Source organism: Giraffa tippelskirchi, chromosome 5 (assembly GCF_054371585.1).
Source record: "Giraffa tippelskirchi isolate mGirTip1 chromosome 5, T2T-mGirTip1v1.2.pri, whole genome shotgun sequence".
In the NCBI taxonomy this organism is placed as follows: domain Eukaryota; kingdom Metazoa; phylum Chordata; class Mammalia; order Artiodactyla; family Giraffidae; genus Giraffa; species Giraffa tippelskirchi.
This window is the reverse complement of record NC_137279.1, coordinates 128,899,914-128,916,762: the sequence shown is the minus strand read 5'-3', so window position 1 is coordinate 128,916,762 and position 16,849 is coordinate 128,899,914. Positions and strand designations below refer to the sequence as shown.

At 35.0% G+C, this 16,849-nt stretch overlaps 1 protein-coding gene across 8 annotated transcripts in view; it reads left to right on the top strand.

The window, feature by feature from the left end:
* Positions 1 to 16,849, top strand: part of RPAP2 (RNA polymerase II associated protein 2) — a 121,572-nt gene that overhangs the window by 33,694 nt on the left and 71,029 nt on the right. For all 8 annotated transcript variants that reach the window (XR_014052591.1, XR_014052590.1, XR_014052593.1 and 5 more), the window contains exons 8-10: positions 1,203 to 2,133; positions 7,915 to 7,997; positions 10,726 to 10,806. Coding sequence is in view for 2 of the 8 variants with exons in the window: in XM_081486379.1 (XP_081342505.1) it covers positions 1,203 to 2,133; positions 7,915 to 7,997; positions 10,726 to 10,806 (1,095 nt within the window). In the remaining 6 variants the exon portion in view is untranslated. The remainder of the gene's footprint in view (positions 1 to 1,202; positions 2,134 to 7,914; positions 7,998 to 10,725; positions 10,807 to 16,849) is intronic.

The window sequence follows — 16,849 nt, the reverse complement described above, 5'->3', positions numbered from 1 at the left end:
TAAGTTTTTTGAAATTGCACTTCAGTTACAGTAGACAGTTCATGACTGTCTAGGCTAAATTCTAACTTTTAAAGTGTTATCTGATACTGAATAAACTTACTATCTTTTTTTCTCCATTTTCATCCAAAACCTTGTTTTCAACTCTGCTTTTATTCTTTTATACTTTCCCCAAACATGCTTTTTTGTTCATTGCTGAATTATTTTATTTCATTTTATTTTAAAAACCTTTTAAAAATTGCAATAGCCAGTTTTGGAGAGCAGTTTTAGGTTTATGGAAAAATTGTGTGAAAAGTAGAGAGTTCCTATATACCCTTTCATGACTCTCCCAGTACTTCTTGACCCAGAATCCTTCCCATCCTGACCTTTTAAAGTTCTGATTTGTGCATTTGCTTAAGGGTAATTGATCTCCTCCCCTCATCTATCGCAAGTTTGTATAGACAGCGCTTCTCTTGGCCTTTACTCTTTCATATTTTTTAATCTTTTAGAAACCTAATCTGAAAATTAATGTAACATAGTCAAAGGGAAAGCTGTTGTCTTTAATTATTATCCTTGTGTCTTAATTCTGGACTTTCAAGAATCTTACATTGATTAATGTTGATTTGCCAACTTTTCCTTTTGCTATGACTTCCTTATATTTTTCATTTAATGCAATTTCCTACATAACTATCAGCCAGAATCGGAAAATGCTTAAACATCTTATTTTAAATATTAAAAATCTAAACAGAGTTCCTATAGTTTCGTGTTTTTTTTTTGAGAAACCAGTAATGAAGTTATCAAAAGAAACCTTAAAAAAAAAAAAGAAAAGAGACATGGATTCATTATAGAAATGGAGTGAGCAAAAATAATTCAGTAGGATGGAATTATTGAGTGTTGGTTTGTGGGATTTTGTTTGTGTGGGTATGGTTTGATTTTTTGTTCTGTTTTTCTTCTTTTTGCTCAACTCTTACAATACTTTTAAAATAATTAAGGAGGAAAGATAAGGGAAGAGGATGGAAAAAGAACTATATCAAATATCATGTAGAAAAATGACAGAATTACAGCTTTCCTGAAATGTGTGTGTGTGTATATAGGCCTAGGTAAATATTAGCCTATAAATAAAGCCTTGCCTAGGGAATAAAATTTTTATCTTGAAAGTTACAAAGTATAAATTCTCTGGGACACTTTGTTTTTGTGTTACAGTTTTTATTTCTTTCTCTCAACAGTGGTCCTTCTGGAGAAGAAATACAGTTATGCAGCAAAGCCATTAAAACATCAGATATTGACAGTCCTGGCCATTTTGAGAAGCATTATGAATCTAGTTCTTCCAGCACTCATAGTGATAGTAGCAGTGATAATGAGCAAGACTTTGTTTCCTCCATTCTACCAGGAAACAGACCAAATGCAACAAGTATAAGGCCACAGCTACACAAAAAAAGCATAATGAAAAAGAAAGCTGGTCAGAAAGTTAACTCTCAACATGAAAGCAAAGAGCAAACAGTAGTAGATGTCATTGAGCAGTTAGGCAATTGCAGATTAGATAATCAGGAGAAAGCTACTGCTTGTGAACTTCCTTTACAGAATGTAAATACACAGATTTCTTCAAATAGTTCTCTGCAAGAAAAATTAGAAGCTTCAGAAATTTCTGATATTAAATACAGTAGTTCAAAAGTAACTCTTGTAGGCATAAGTAAGAAAAGTGCTGAGCATTTTAAGAGGAAATTTGCCAAATCAAACCAAGTTTCTGGGTCAGCTTCCAGTTCATTGCAGGTGTGCCCTGAAATTGCAAAGGCAAACTTACTTAAAGCCCTGAAGGAGACTTTGATTGAATGGAAGACAGAAGAAACTTTGAGGTTTTTGTATGGCCAGAATTATGCATCTGTATGTCTAAAACCCTCCTCAACCCCTCTGGTTAAAGAAGAACTTGATGAAGATGATACGAACTGTGACCCAGATAGTCATTCTCCTGCCTTGCAGGAATTGAACAGCTTGGATGAGTCTTTACCATTTAGAGCCTCAGATACAGCCATTAAACCACTGCCAAGTTATGAGACCTTGAAAAAGGAAACTGAAACATTAAATTTAAGGATCAGGGAGTTTTATAGAGGACGATATATTTTGAAAGAAGAAACCACCAAATCACAAGACTCAGAAGAGGTATGTCTTAATGACAATTATTTTTTTTAATATTGATTTATTTGGCTGCACCAGGTCTTAGCTGCGGCATGTGGGATCTTCAGTCTTTGTTGTGTGCAGGTTATCTTTTTTTATTAGTTGGTGGCATGCAAACTCATAGTTGCAGCATATGGGATCTAGGTCCCCTACCAGGGATCAAACCCAGCCCCACTGAATTGGGAGTGTGGAGTCCTAGCCACTGAACCACAAGGGAAGTCCCTTAATGATGATGATTTTTCCATACTGCTAATATATGGAACAATCACCACAGTAAATCTTGGAGCAGGAGGAAGAGTACTGAAAGAATTTAAGGAAGAAGATTCCCTTAATCATTTGGTTTAAAATGCCATCTCTAGTATTGACATTGAAAGTTGAAAGTGAAAGTCGCTCAGTCGTGTCCGACTCTCTGTGACCCCATGGACTATACAGTCCATGGAATTCTCCAGGCCAGAATACTGGAGTGGGTAGCGACTTCACTTTTCACTTTCGTGCATTGGAGAAGGAAATGGCAACCCACTCCAGTGTTCTTGCCTGGAGAATCCCAGGGACAGGGGAGCCTGGTGGGCTGCCGTCTCTGGGGTCGCACAGAGTCGGACACAACTGAAGCGACTTAGCAGCAGCAGCAGCCTTTCCCTTCTCCAGGGGATCTTCCCAACCCAGGGATCCTGCATTGCAGGCGGATTCTTTACCAGCTGAGCCACAAGGGAAGCCCAAGAATACTGGAGTGGGTAGCCTATCCCTTCTCCAGCGGATCTTCCAACCCAGAAATCGAACCGGGGTCTCCTGCATTGAAGGTGGATTCTTTACCGACTGAGCTATCAGGGGAGCCCAATATTAGCGTTATTATTTTCGAAATAAGTTTGTCCTAGAAAATTTTCATAAGTATTTAACCTTTTTACGCTAATGTAGAAATAGCCTAGCATTGTGGGACAACGTTTTCTTTAAAACCTAGTTTTCATAGACTAGACTCTGAAAAGACTTTTTTTCTTTGTCGGTGTATATGCTTTCAGATTTCTACATAGGTTGTGTATCTCTGTGTTTTATTTCCAGTGGGACTATGAACATTTATGGGAGTAAATTTGCTAATTGAATAGTGAAATATTTGGTTAATATTTGGAAAGCATGCTGACTTAAAATATGAATGAAAATGACTTAGTAAAGGAGACATATTGGGAAAATAGAGGACATAGAAGAAAATGGAAAGAGCACATTTGGGTAAACCTAAATTTGATTATCTGCTCTGTCATTTACTAGCTGTATGAAAACTTAGTTTCTTGAGTCTAATTGCTTATCTGTAAATGGGATTATAAATGGCTTCCCTTGCTCAAGTGATATGAGTTTTAAAAGTAATGAATATAAAGCATTTATCACAGTACCTGATATATAATTGGTACTCAGTTATATGGAAGTAGTTATATGTAGAAAGTGATGTATGCCACTGAGATTTAATGGGGTTCTTTAAATATTTCCATTATCCTATTTTGGTTGATATGTAGTTTGGGAAATGAAGTAATTTGGCATGAAGACAAATAGGTGATAACACTGTTTTTAGCACAGAAGTTTGTTACTAAAGATTTCTATGTAAATATGGCTCTAAATTAAAGGACACATTGGAGATTTAAAAAGAGGGTAAAAGTAATATAGTAAAAAATTTAGAAATTTCTTATATTTCTACAGAATGTTACCTACCCCAACAGTATACTTGTATTATTAGACAGCATCCATAAATTTTATATGAAGCTTGGAGAAACATTGATCTCTGTCATTCACCTGTATAGCCTTTTATGCCTATATCATTTTTATGCTTATAAGCCTTAAGAAGGAAAAATTAATCCCTAAGTTTGACTGCTTCTGTTTTTAAACCTCTTTCACTGAAGTGTAACACAAATTGTTAAGTGTACATCTCATTGCATTATCATAAGTGAATATACCAGTGTAATCACTACCCAGGCTACAAAATCTGAGTAAACCAGAAGCTCCAGTATGTCTCCTACGAATCATTACCTCTTTCCAGAGTTAATGACTGTTATAATAGCATAGTTTTCCCAGTTTTGAGCTATATATAAATAGATTCACTCTGTACATAATTTATTTCATGCAACATTGTGCTATATGTACTAAATCACTTCAGTCATGTGTGACTCTTTGCAGCCCCATGGACTGTAACCTGCCAGGCTCCTCTGTGCATGGGATTCTCCAGGCAAGAACAATGGATTGGTTTGCCATGCCCTTCTCTAGGGATCTTCCCGACCTAGGGATTGAACCTGCATTTCTTATGTCTCCCGTCTTAGCAGGCGGGTTCTCTACCACTAGCACCACCTGGGAAGCCCTTGGAAATTCCCTGACAGTCCAGTGGTTGGGACTTGGCGCTTTCACTGCAAGGGCCAGCATTTGATCCCTGGTTGAGGAACTAAGATCCCACAAGCCACACGGTGTAGCCAAAAAAAAAAATTATGAATGTTTGTGTTGCATATAGTTGTAATTCATAGTTTTATTGCTGCATTGTATTCCATTATATAAATATACCACAATTTATTAATGTTAATGAGTATTTAGGCTGTTTCCAGTTTGGGGCTATTAAGAACTATGTTATTATGAACTTTTCTTGTATATATCTCTCTTAATGTGTATGCATTTCTGTTGGGTATATATCTAGGACTAGAATTTCTGGTCATAATGTATACATATATGCAACTATACTAGTTAATGCCAAACAGTTTTCCAAAATGGTTCTGCATTGTATTTTCTGCTGTCACTCTATGAGAGTTTCCATGATTCTGCATTCTCACCAATACTTGATATTGTTCCTTTTCACCATTCTGATGGGATTGCTTTTAGGTTATAGTACATTTCTCTGATGATTGAGTTGAGCACTGTTTCATCTGCTTATTGGCCATTTGGATAGTTTGTGAAGTACCTGTTCTAGTCCTTTTTTCCATTCATCTGTTGGAATATGGGGTGCTGGGGACGGAGTTCTTGTTGATTTGTAGGAATTCTGTGTGCAGAATTCAAACCCATTTCTGTGTATTACAAATATTTTCCACTGAGATTTTCCTTTTCACTTTTATTAGCCGTGTCTTGAACCTAGTTTATTAATTGTTCCCTTTAGTGACTTCTTTAAGAAATCTTTACTTAGCTTGGGTTGTTTCATCTTCTAGAAGCTTTGTTGTGTTTCCTTGAACATTTAGGTCTGTAATTTATCTGGAATTGATTCTTGTTTATGGTGGGGAGTATCAGATTTCTTATTTCTCTCTGGGGAAATGTTTGCACATTACAGTTTGAGAAACACTGTTGATTTTTCTTTTCTTTCTTGTTTGTTTGCTTATTCCATAAGTTACTGAGAAAGATGGGAAAGGTTGGTCAAGATTTCTCACCATAATTATAAATTGATTATTTTATTTTTCCCTTTAGTTTTTGAATTTTAATATTTTGAGACCCTGTTCTTAGGTGTAAATGTGAGATTGTTATGTCTTCTTGGTAAATCGAACCTCTTAGCATATGGAGTAATTTTTCTCTACATTATTTAATTTGGTCTTACAAGATATACTTTGACACTAGCATTCTTTCATTAGTATTTTCAAGGACTATCTTTAAAAAAAAAAAAAATAGCCTAGGCTGATAATCTATGTCCTTTGTGTGAAGAATTTAGTCTATTTACATTTAATGTCATAATTGATATATTTAGGTTTAAATCTGCCATCTCACTTGTTGCTTTCTGCATGTCCCATCTGTTCTTTGTTCTTTCTCTCCTTTCTTTCTTTGGATCCAGTATCATTATTCCATTTTTTTGTCCTCTGTTAGCTTGTTTTTATACGTTCTTTAATTAATCATTAATTAGTTTCCCTAAAGATTAAAACTTGAATCTGTGTCTTACTGAAATTTAATATAAGTTAATTCTTTGCTTCCTGGACAATTAGTACCTTAGAAACTTACATTTACCCACTCGACTTAACGTGCTCTTACTGTTGTACACTTTTATTCTCTCTATATTTTTAAATCCTACAAGATTGTTTATAATCAATGTTCAGTTGGATTTGCCCAATTAATTACTCTTTTACTGTTCTTCATGTCTTCTTCATCTCTATTCTTTCTTCCGGGATCATTCACCGTGGACCTGAAGAATATCCTTTTTTTTTCATTAGTGCCAGTTTGCTAATGATGAATCTTCCCAGTTTTATTTATCAGGAAATTATTTTACTTTCACTTTTGAAAGATATTTCCCTGGACATTAAATTCTAAATTAGCAGTTATTTTCTTTCAGCCCACTAAAAATACATATTCATTGTCTTTTGGCCTCTATTTATTTCTCTTATTTGAAAATACTTTCTTCCTTTAACTACTTTTAAGATTCTGTTTCTTTTTGTCCCCTTGGTTACCATCAGTTTTCGATTGCTTTGCCTAGATGTGATTATATTTGTATTTATTATTTTGGCTGTTACATACTTAAATCTGTGATGATTTCTTTCATTAGTTTTGGAATATTCTCAGGTATTACCTCTTCAGGTATTGTTTCTGTCTCATTTTCCTTTTCCTCTCTATCTGGTACTCCAATTGCAGATATGTTAGTCTTTTTCACTGTATCTTCTTTCTGTCTTTTATATTCTCCTGCGCTTTGCATTACACCTGGTAGGGAGAGATATGTGACTATGTTTCATTCTGGATATTTTCCAAATGAATATTCTCTCTTCAGTCCTTTCTACTATGTTATTAAATCTATCCACTGAGTTATTTTAAGTACTACATTTTTCAGTTACTAGGGGTTTCATTTCTTTTATATAGTATCCCATTCTCTGCTATAATTTTCCATCTTGTCATTTTTTTTAATATATTTGGCATAGTTATTCTAAATAAGGCTGATAGTTTCATTACATGGATTTCCTTAGGGGTTGATTTTATGAACTCGTGTTTCAGATTATGATCATATTGTCCTATTTTATGTGGCAAACATCATATAATAAAAAATTACAGAGATAACTTGAAACCCAGGCTGATGTTATCTTCCTCTAGAACAGATTTGTGTTTGCTTCTGGCAGATTTGCAGCCGTCCCAAACCACTTGAATCCAGTCAGTGATTAAGGTGATTTGAAGCTGGGCTTCAGTCCCTGTAGCAGCGAGTCTGTTTCCTGTTCATTCTTACTGGTCTCAAGTTTGGGGAAGGTTGACAGTACCTCTTCCTTTTTGGCATGCCCCAAACTCTGATGCTTAGGTTCTCAATATCTAAATTGCCTCTTCTAGAATTAGTCAGTGCCTTCTCTGGAATTACTTTCTCCAAAATCTCAGACCATAATTCTTTACTGTTTTATTAGCTCTCTGATGCTTTCAAACAAATGTGGGTTTTTTCCCAGCTTTTTCAGTTCTCAGCAAGAAGAGTGGTTTGAATTGTCTTGTCTGCCATTTCTAGAAGTGGAATTTCCCAAAATATATTCATAGTATTTGATAATTTTAATCCTTTAATCTCCTACATTTATATGACATTTAGGATTTTATAAAGTCTTTTTCTATACATTTTCAACATTTAATAAAGAAGGTGTTAGTATCCCTATTATACAGATGAGAAAAGGCTCTCAAGAGGGCAGATGATTCAAGCAAGTACAGACCAGCCTGCTGACTGAGTGGATACTCAAATTTAAATCTTCTCCTTCTTAAGTCTGATTTTTATTCTACCATATCATAGGTATAAACTTTTGTGTTTTAATGTGTTATTATGAAAGAAAGAATATAAATTTATTATTTTATTTTGCTTTGTTTAAAAATGTGATTCAGCATGATCCCACCTTTCCACTGATAGATTCAAGTTCTCAGAACCAGATCAGAAAACGCATCGTACTTGAAAAATTGAATAAAGTGTAAGTATGTAATTATCATTCCACTTTTATAATATCTAAAAATAAATTTGATATTTTTGGGTTTATAACTTATAGGTGTAATCCTTGATTTTTTAATTTTGAAAAATAATATGTAAAGTTTACATGGGAACTTGTATTTTTAAGGTGTTCTACCAAAGCATATTGAAATTGTTTTGTGCTGAAGGCAAAGACACATAGTAAAGATGAAAATTGAGATTATGGGAATAGAAAACCAAACTACCTCACTTCCATTCAATAATCCAGTGAAGTCAAGGAAAAAAATATCAGAGCTGGGCCCATTTAAATACTGATTTGTGGTAAATGTGTCATCAGTTTCACAAGTGAATTAGATTTTATAAAGGTTTAACGGTTTATTGACTTACTCGGTGTATATGCCTATTCAGAGAACCATTTCACACTCAGAAGCTTGAGTTTTGCACTTTAATTTTGAGCTTCCCGTAGTGGAAATTGTTGTTCTTGTAATTAGCCCAGTCATAAATGACATTTGAAAATTGCAATCTTGGTTTCTCTTTCAAAAGGAGCTTGAAAATCTTTTTCCCGAGTTGTGGCGGATGTCTTGAACTTTTCAACTTGCATTTTTTTTCTTCAGCAGAAAAGACAGAACAGTTTTTTCATGCATTACTTAAGGTGTTGTGCACATGGCGAAGTCTTAATTTTGTAGTAGTTCAAAAATTAAAGAGCCTTTTCTAGAAGCCATAGTATTTGAACAGCTTACTTTTCTAAAGTTTACATTTTAAATAAGTGTTTAAATTTAACATTTATTGAATGCTTGTTATGTTTTAAGACTCTTCATATATAATCTGTTTTGCCTTTTTTCTGTTCTTCATACTTGCACATTTGTTTCTGTTAAAATTTATATAACTATAAGTTACCAACTGTCTGACTTAGGATAAGAGGTATCAAGCCTTCATTTTAGTTACATAGGTTTTGAAAGTTGGGATAGATTAACTATGCTAGCATGTAATTAGTAGGTAGAGATTTATGTGAAAATAGTTTTCTAGACTTTTTAGCTAATGAAAGTACCCACTTTTAAATTTAAGACCACACAGCCATGTCACTGAAAGAATTCTGTTCCTTATGGGTTTTAGCTGCAACAGAAGATCCCAAAAGGAACCTTGCTAGAATACCAAGTTATTAATATTAGGGTGACAACTAAATCTGAGAAGAGGTAGAATAACTTAAAGGAGAAGCACAAAGAATACTGAAAACAAAATAATAGTGACATAGGGATTTTTTTTTGTTTCATTGTTTATGAAAGCAGTTAATTATTTTTCTCATTATGAAAGTTAACACTTATTATAAAAGTAAGACCTTTTCTGGCTTCTGATTGGAACAAACCAATTATACAAAAAATTTATTTTAGAGAATCAAAGAAAGTGAACTATGCACTGGATATTAGATGATATTAAGGAACTATTATGGGTTAAATGTGATGATTTTATTATGGTTTATACAAAAATGCACTTGTATTTAGAGATACATAAAGAGTAATTTAGGGGTCAATTGACATGGTTTCCTTGAAGATACCGCAAAAAAAAAAAAGGAAAAATGAAGCAAATGGAACAAAATATTGGGAGGCTAAATCTGGGAATAGAAATGAGGGGTTATTATTGTTTCTCTATTTTGGAACATGTTTTAAACTTATATAATTTTTTTTTTTAAGTAATACATGCTTATTCCAGAAGGGTTCAGTTCAGTCACTCATTCGTGTCCGACTCTTTGCGACCTCATGAACTGCTAGGCTGTGCAAAATGATATAATTAAGGAAGTGAAAATCACTGTAATCACAGTAATCACTATTAATATTTTGATGTTCATCCCTGACATATATGTGATATATATGATGTGTGTATATTCATTCCCTTTGGTTCCATCTGCTATAGTCTAAACCTAGAGAAAAGGACATGTTTGATATATACTATGTGTGATATACAATTGCATTATAATATGTATGTTTTTATAAAAAATGAGACAACTTCATGTGCATTTTCCACTTAACATTTATCATGAATATCTTTCACATTAAAATATATAGATTTATATTATTTTAAAAGTTTTATTATTTTATGGTTACATCATAATTTATGTAACCATCTACCGACAGACATTTGTTGCCAGTTTTTCACTACTGAAATACTTCTCCAGTAACCTTCTTTTTTATGTTTGATTATTTTTTTAGGATAAATTTTGTATAGTATTGTTTAAAACTGTTGGGTCAAACAGTGTCTGCATTTAAAATGTTAGTATATATTGTCAAATTGCTCTCTAGAAATGTACCAGTTTTTACCTTACCATAAGGATTTAATAAGAAATATTAAATCCACATTCCCATAATGCTCCATTTAGAGGGCAGTTCCTCTGGCCTGTGTTCTTTCCATTTATTTAATATTTGAAAGTGAAAAGGTAAGAAAGAGACAAGAATATAGATAGCACCCAAAATATTTTTTCATTTCAATGCCTCTCTCTGTAGCATAGACTACAAAATAGAGTGTGGAGTTACTTTGAAATATTTCTCTATGACTTCTCACCAGTTAAACCTAGCTTAACTGTCTCCACCTCAGTGTCATGGTTACCTACCTATGAAATATCCAAACTTAGGCAAGAACCTCCAAAATATATCTATATAATTATATTTTTAAAATGTATCTACATAATTATATTTTAATAGAAATTTATTTTTTTAAAGAAATGTTATTTTAATTTTCAGATTGCCTGGACTTTTGGGACCTCTTCAGATTACATTAGGAGATATTTACACACCACTTAAAAATCTTGTCCAGACTTTCAGGTTAGTATTAATACTATGATTTTCCTTCTCAGTTCTTTTGACTTTATGTAATTGCTTTTCAAAATCCATAGTAGACTAAGGCATAAAGAAAGTAAATGATTTACCTTCATTGTCTTAAATCTTGATATACTGTTTTCTCTTCCACTAAACAACATTATTTATATCTTTTGGGGTTTTTGTTTGTTTTGTTTTTAAATTTTTATTGAAATATGGTTGATTTACAAGGTTGTGTTAGTTTTAGGTGTACAACAAAGTGAATCAGTTATACATATACCCATTCTTTTTTAGAGTCTTTTCCCATATGGGCCATTGTGGAGTACTGAGTAGAGCTCCCTGTGCTATACAGTGGGTCCTTACTGTTATCTTAATGTTTATGGAATTCCCAGTCTCCCAGTTTGTCCCTCCCCCCCCCCACTTATATCTTTTGTTAAATGCAGCCCCTTATTTGCTTAAACTTTGATATGTGTAGCTTTGGATAGTTTATTTATGGAATAATCTAAAATTAAAGAGAATGATATATGAGACACAAAGGTCTCATCTTGGATATTACTGAACTAGTAATATCTTATAATATCAGTAATATGTTAGATTTTACTGAACTAGTAAATATATATTAAATGACCGGCACTTCTGTATTGTTCAGCACTATGGACAATATAGAAGAAGCCTAATGCCCACCCTCGAGGAAGAACTCCTGTGAGAAGACAAGGTGAGCACAGAGAACAGTACAGAACAGTGGATGATTTAGTTTTGAATAGTGTAGAACAGACTTTGAGTGATAAAGACAGGAAAAGGAAGACTAGAGAATATCATTTATGAAGTAGAACAGTTGGGATTTTTCTACAACTGTCAAGGTAGAAATACTCCACCAGGCTAAGACGAGATTCTCTACTAAGAAGCAATAGAGATAAGGCACTACATACATTATAAGTAGAGGTGTATACCAGATGTACATTTTGACCCAGTGCCAATGACCAAAAATTCAATTAGTTTTCATCTGTGACTAAAGCCAGACAGCGCCAAGATAGGATAAACTTCTAGAGTAGAAGAATCATTTCATCCAAAAAATTAACTATTACTATAGTTTATTGCTAACAATAGTAGTATTGACATGTTCATTTCAGTTCAGTTGCTCAGTCATATTCGACTCTTTGCGACTCCATGAACTGCAGCACGCCAGGCCTCCCTAACCATCACCAACTGCCAGAGTCTACCCAAACCCATGTCCATTGAGTCAGTGATGCCATCCAACCATCTCATCCTCTGTCGTCCCCTTCTCCTCCTGCCCTCAATCTTTCCCAGCATCAGGGTCTTTTCAAATGAGTCAGCTCTTCGCATCAGGTGGCCAAACTGGTTGAAATGGAGTGAAATGTTCTTATATGCTCGTTTTATCAGTCAGCAGAAGAGTAGAATGCTGTAGTAATTATGTTGCTTGTGAAAACTTAATGTTATATATAAACAATTTGTAAAATTTTTCAGTTATTTAGCAAAATAGACTGACAGTTAATACATTCAGAAAAATGTTTTCCAATAAATTATTTAATAGGAACTAGGATTCAAAGTTTAGGTGTATCTCAAAAATTCTTCAACTATTGAAAACGATCATTTGTAACACTTTATGATTAAATCTTCAGCCTTCATAGAGTTAAGACAATTATAAGTTATCTTAAGACATTCTCCTGGAGTCTAGAATGTTTATATTTGAAAGTGAATATTCAGGGAATAACAAATCAGAATGACATGATCTAATTATTGAGATTGTTACACCCATGCAATCCCAAGATCAGTGATCACACACAGGTTTATAAATGCCAGAAATGATGCTCAGTTTGGGCTAGACCTTTGGAATACTGACTAACTGCTTTGCTAAAAGGAGGATTTGGGTGAAATATCAAGACCAAAGCCAAACTTCTCTCCATTCCTGTTTAATGAAAATAAATGAAACTTCTCTGCATTCCTTTTTCATTAAGAGAGTGAGTCTGTGTCATATACCTATCACAAAACCATACATCCAAAAGAAGAAAAAAAAAGTGTTTTCAACTGTCTATAGTGATGATAAAGTTTGAATGCACAATGTGGTTGCACCGAAGTTTAGGATTTGTTCAGGCTTTATTAAGGAAGTAAATATATTAAGATAGCTTAACTGAAGGAAGATGAAGACCAGGTGTTGCTCTGTTTCATTGATTTTTTAAAGGACTTGGCAGTCAGTTTCTTGCAGACAGTATTTAATTACCATTCTGAGCAAACTGGTTAAGACACATTAGAAAAGATATAAGAATAAAACCTTTGACCTTGAACTATAGATAGGAACTTTGTACTTCATTTTTAACCCCACTCACTTAGAATAAATGAAGAAGTGATTCAGTTTATTCTGACTGTATTTTCTAGTGCTATTTTTCTGTCTAATTGCATGTTTTCTTTTTTTAAAAAAGCTATTCTGAGGGTCTCAGAACTTACTTGAAACCCCTTGAAAAGAAATGCTTGGCTACAACTCAAGATTGCCACATTATTACTTTCATATGCCCAAGGAATTTAGGTATTTCAGGTTGGAAACTACTCACTGTCCAGGCTATTTGTTATTTTGGTGTTTTGAAGCAGCCCTGATAATAACATTTAGTTCCTGTCAGTACATGGACTCACTGTAGTAACTACTCTGTGCTGGACTGTGTTTAGCACTTTACACATGTTATCTAATTTCCAAAAAATAATGGTATTACCCTCATTTTACAGGTGAGAGATGACAGATTAAGTAATTTCAAATTAGACAACTAGTAGTTGGGTTTAGACCCCAAATCTAAGTCAAGAAGAGATCTTATGTGGTCTTACCACCAAAAAAAGAAAATGGTAACTGTATGTGATGGAAATGTTAATTCGCTTGATTATGGTTGTCATTTCACAGTGTATACATATATCAAAGCATCAAGTTGTGTACCTTAAATATATATAATTATTATATGTCAATTATACCTCAGGAAAGCTGGAAAGAAATTTTTAAGAATTTACTGTTGGTTGTCTTGGTAATTATCAGTATTAAAGATTTATCAGGATTAAAGTTTTTTTTTTTTTTTTAAGTAATTTCATTTATTACCTCTCTAGACCCAGGTAAGAACTCTACTTGAAATGGTTGTTACCTGTGAAACTAAACCTCTATGACATCTAAGCTAGCCAAGACAAGAGGTACAGTGTTCCTTAGTCTAGTAAGAGGTAACCAACAGATTGTAGAAATGAGGAAACTCACATGTCATTTTCCTTTTATATTTATAAACTGTTATCACCTTTTTCTGTCATTCTTACTATGTAAATCTTTTCAGGGTACTTTGTGCATTGTTTACACTAAATTAAAATAAGGACTAGATCTGATAGACAGAATACCTGATGAACTATGGATGGAGGTTTGTCACATTGGACAGGAGACAGGAATCAAGACCATCCCCAAGAAAAAGAAATGCAAAAAAGCAAAATGGCTGTCTGAGGAGGCCTTACAAATAGCTGTGAAAAGACGGGAAGCGAAAAACAAAGGAGAAAAGGAAAGATAACACCCATTTGAATGCAGAGTTCCAATGAATAGCAAGGAGAGATAAGAAAGCCTTCCTCAGTGATCAGTGCAAAGAAATAGAGGAAAACAATAGAATGGGAAAGACTAGAGATATTTTCAAGCAAATTAGAGATACCAAGGGCAAATTAGAGATACCAAGGGAACATTTCATGCAAAGATGGGCTCAATAAAGGACAGAAATGGTGTGGACCTAACAGAAGCAGGAGATGTTTAGAAGAGGTGGCAAAAAATACACAGAAGAATTGTACAAAAAAGTTCTTCACGACCCAGATAATCACGATGGTGTGATCACTCACGTAGAGCCAGACATCCTGGAATGTGAAGTCAAGTGGGCCTTAGGAAGCATCACTCTGAACAAAGCTAGTGGAGGTGATGGAATTCCAGTTGAGCTATTTCAAATCCTCAAAAATGACGCTGTGAAAGTGCTGCACTCAATATGCCAGCAAATCTGGAAAACTCAGCAGTGGCCACAGGACTGGAAAAGGTCAGTTTTCATTCCAGTCCCAAAGAAAGGCAATGCCAAAGAATGCTCAAACTGCCGCACAGTTGCACTCATCTCACACGCTAGTAAAGTAATCCTTAAAATTCTCCAAGCCAGGCTTCAGCAATACGTGAACCATGAACTTCCAGATGTTCAAGCTGGTTTTAGAAAAGGCAGAGGAACCAGAGATCAAATTGCCAACATCCGCTGGATCATCAAAAAAGCAAGAGAGTTCCAGAAAAACATCTACCTCTGCTTTATTGACTATGCCAAAGCCTTTGACTGTGTGGATGACAACAAACTGTGGAAAATTCTGAAAGAGATGGGAATACCAGACCACCTGACCTGCCTCTTGAGAAACCTGTATGCAGGTCAGGAAGCAACAGTTAGAACTGGACATGGAACAACAGACTAATTCCAAATAGGAAAAGGAGTACGTCAAGGCTGTATATTGTCACCCTACTTATTTAACTTATATGCAGAGTACATCATGAGAAACGCTGTGCTAGAGGAAGCACAAGCTGGAATCAACATTGCTGGGAGAAATGTCAGTAACCTCAGATATGCAGATGACACCACTCTTATGGCAGAAAGTGAAGAAGAACTAAAGAGCCTCTTGATGAAAGTGAAAGTGGAGAGTGAAAAAGCTGGCTTAAAGCTCAACATTCAGAAAACGAAGATTATGGCATCTGATGGCAGATAGATGGAGAAACAGTGGAAACAGTGGCTGACTTTATTTTTCTGGGCTCCAAAATCACTGCAGATGGTGACTGCAGCCATGAAATTAAAAGACCCTTGCTCCTTGGAAAGAAAGTTATGACCAACCTAGATGGCATATTAAAAAGCAGAGACATTACTTTGCCAACAAAGGTCCATCTAGTCAAGGCTATGGTTTTTCCAGTGGTCATGTATGGATGTGAGGAAAGCTGAGTGTCGAAGAATTGATGCTTTTGAACTGTGGTGTTGGAGAAGACTCTTGAGAGTCCCTTGGACTGCAAGGAGATCCAACCAGTCCATCCTAAAGGAGATCAGTCCTGAGTGTTCATTGGAAGGACTGATGTTGAAGCTGAAACTCCCAATACTTTGGCCACCTCATGCGAAGAGCTGACTCCTTGGAAAAGACCCTGATGCTGGGAAAGATTGAGGGCAGGAGGAGAAGGGGACGACAGAGGATGAGATGGCTGGATGGCATCATCGACTCAATGGACATGGGTTTGGGTGGACTCAGGGAGTTGGTGATGGACAGGGAGGCCTGGTGTGCTGCGGTTCATGAGGTTGCAAAGAATCGGACACAACTGACCAACTGAACTGAACTGAGATGAAACAATATGATATGTGGGATTTGCTTCATAATTATCAAAGTTAGGGGATGTTGAATATTAGGTTGTATAGATGAAATGTGATTGACCAGGATTTGATAATTCTCAGTTGTGATGACTATATGGGAGTTGATTTTATGTTCTATTTTTATATATGTTTGAAATAAATTTCAATTGTAATTTTTAAAAAGTTTCAGGGAAATAAGCCAAAAAACTCTGTTTTGATGGTGTGTGCTTAGTCACTCAGTTGTCTCCGACTCTTTGCAACCCCATGGACTGTAGCCTGCCAGGCTCTTCTGTCCATGGGATTCTCCAGGCAAGAATACTGGAATGGGTTGCCATGCCCTCCTCAAGGGGAACTTCCCAATCCAGGGATTGAAACCCAGGTCTCCCACATTGCAGGTGGATTCTTTACTGTCTGAGCCACCAGGGAAGTCTGTTTTGGTGGAGGGGATGTTACAAAACCTTGTTGTTAAGTTAGTTTTTCCAAATATTTACTTTTTAGTACCTGCATGTCAAGATTTTTTGCTTAAATTGAGTTTGCTCTTTTCAGTAAAATGTCAGTTACTTATAATACAGAGAGATCTCTTGTAAGATAATGCATTTTGGGGTCTTCAGATTCTGGCAGGACAGTTTTAACAGGTATGTGATTTAGGCCAAGGCTTCTAGGTGAAGTCTCTGAGGAAA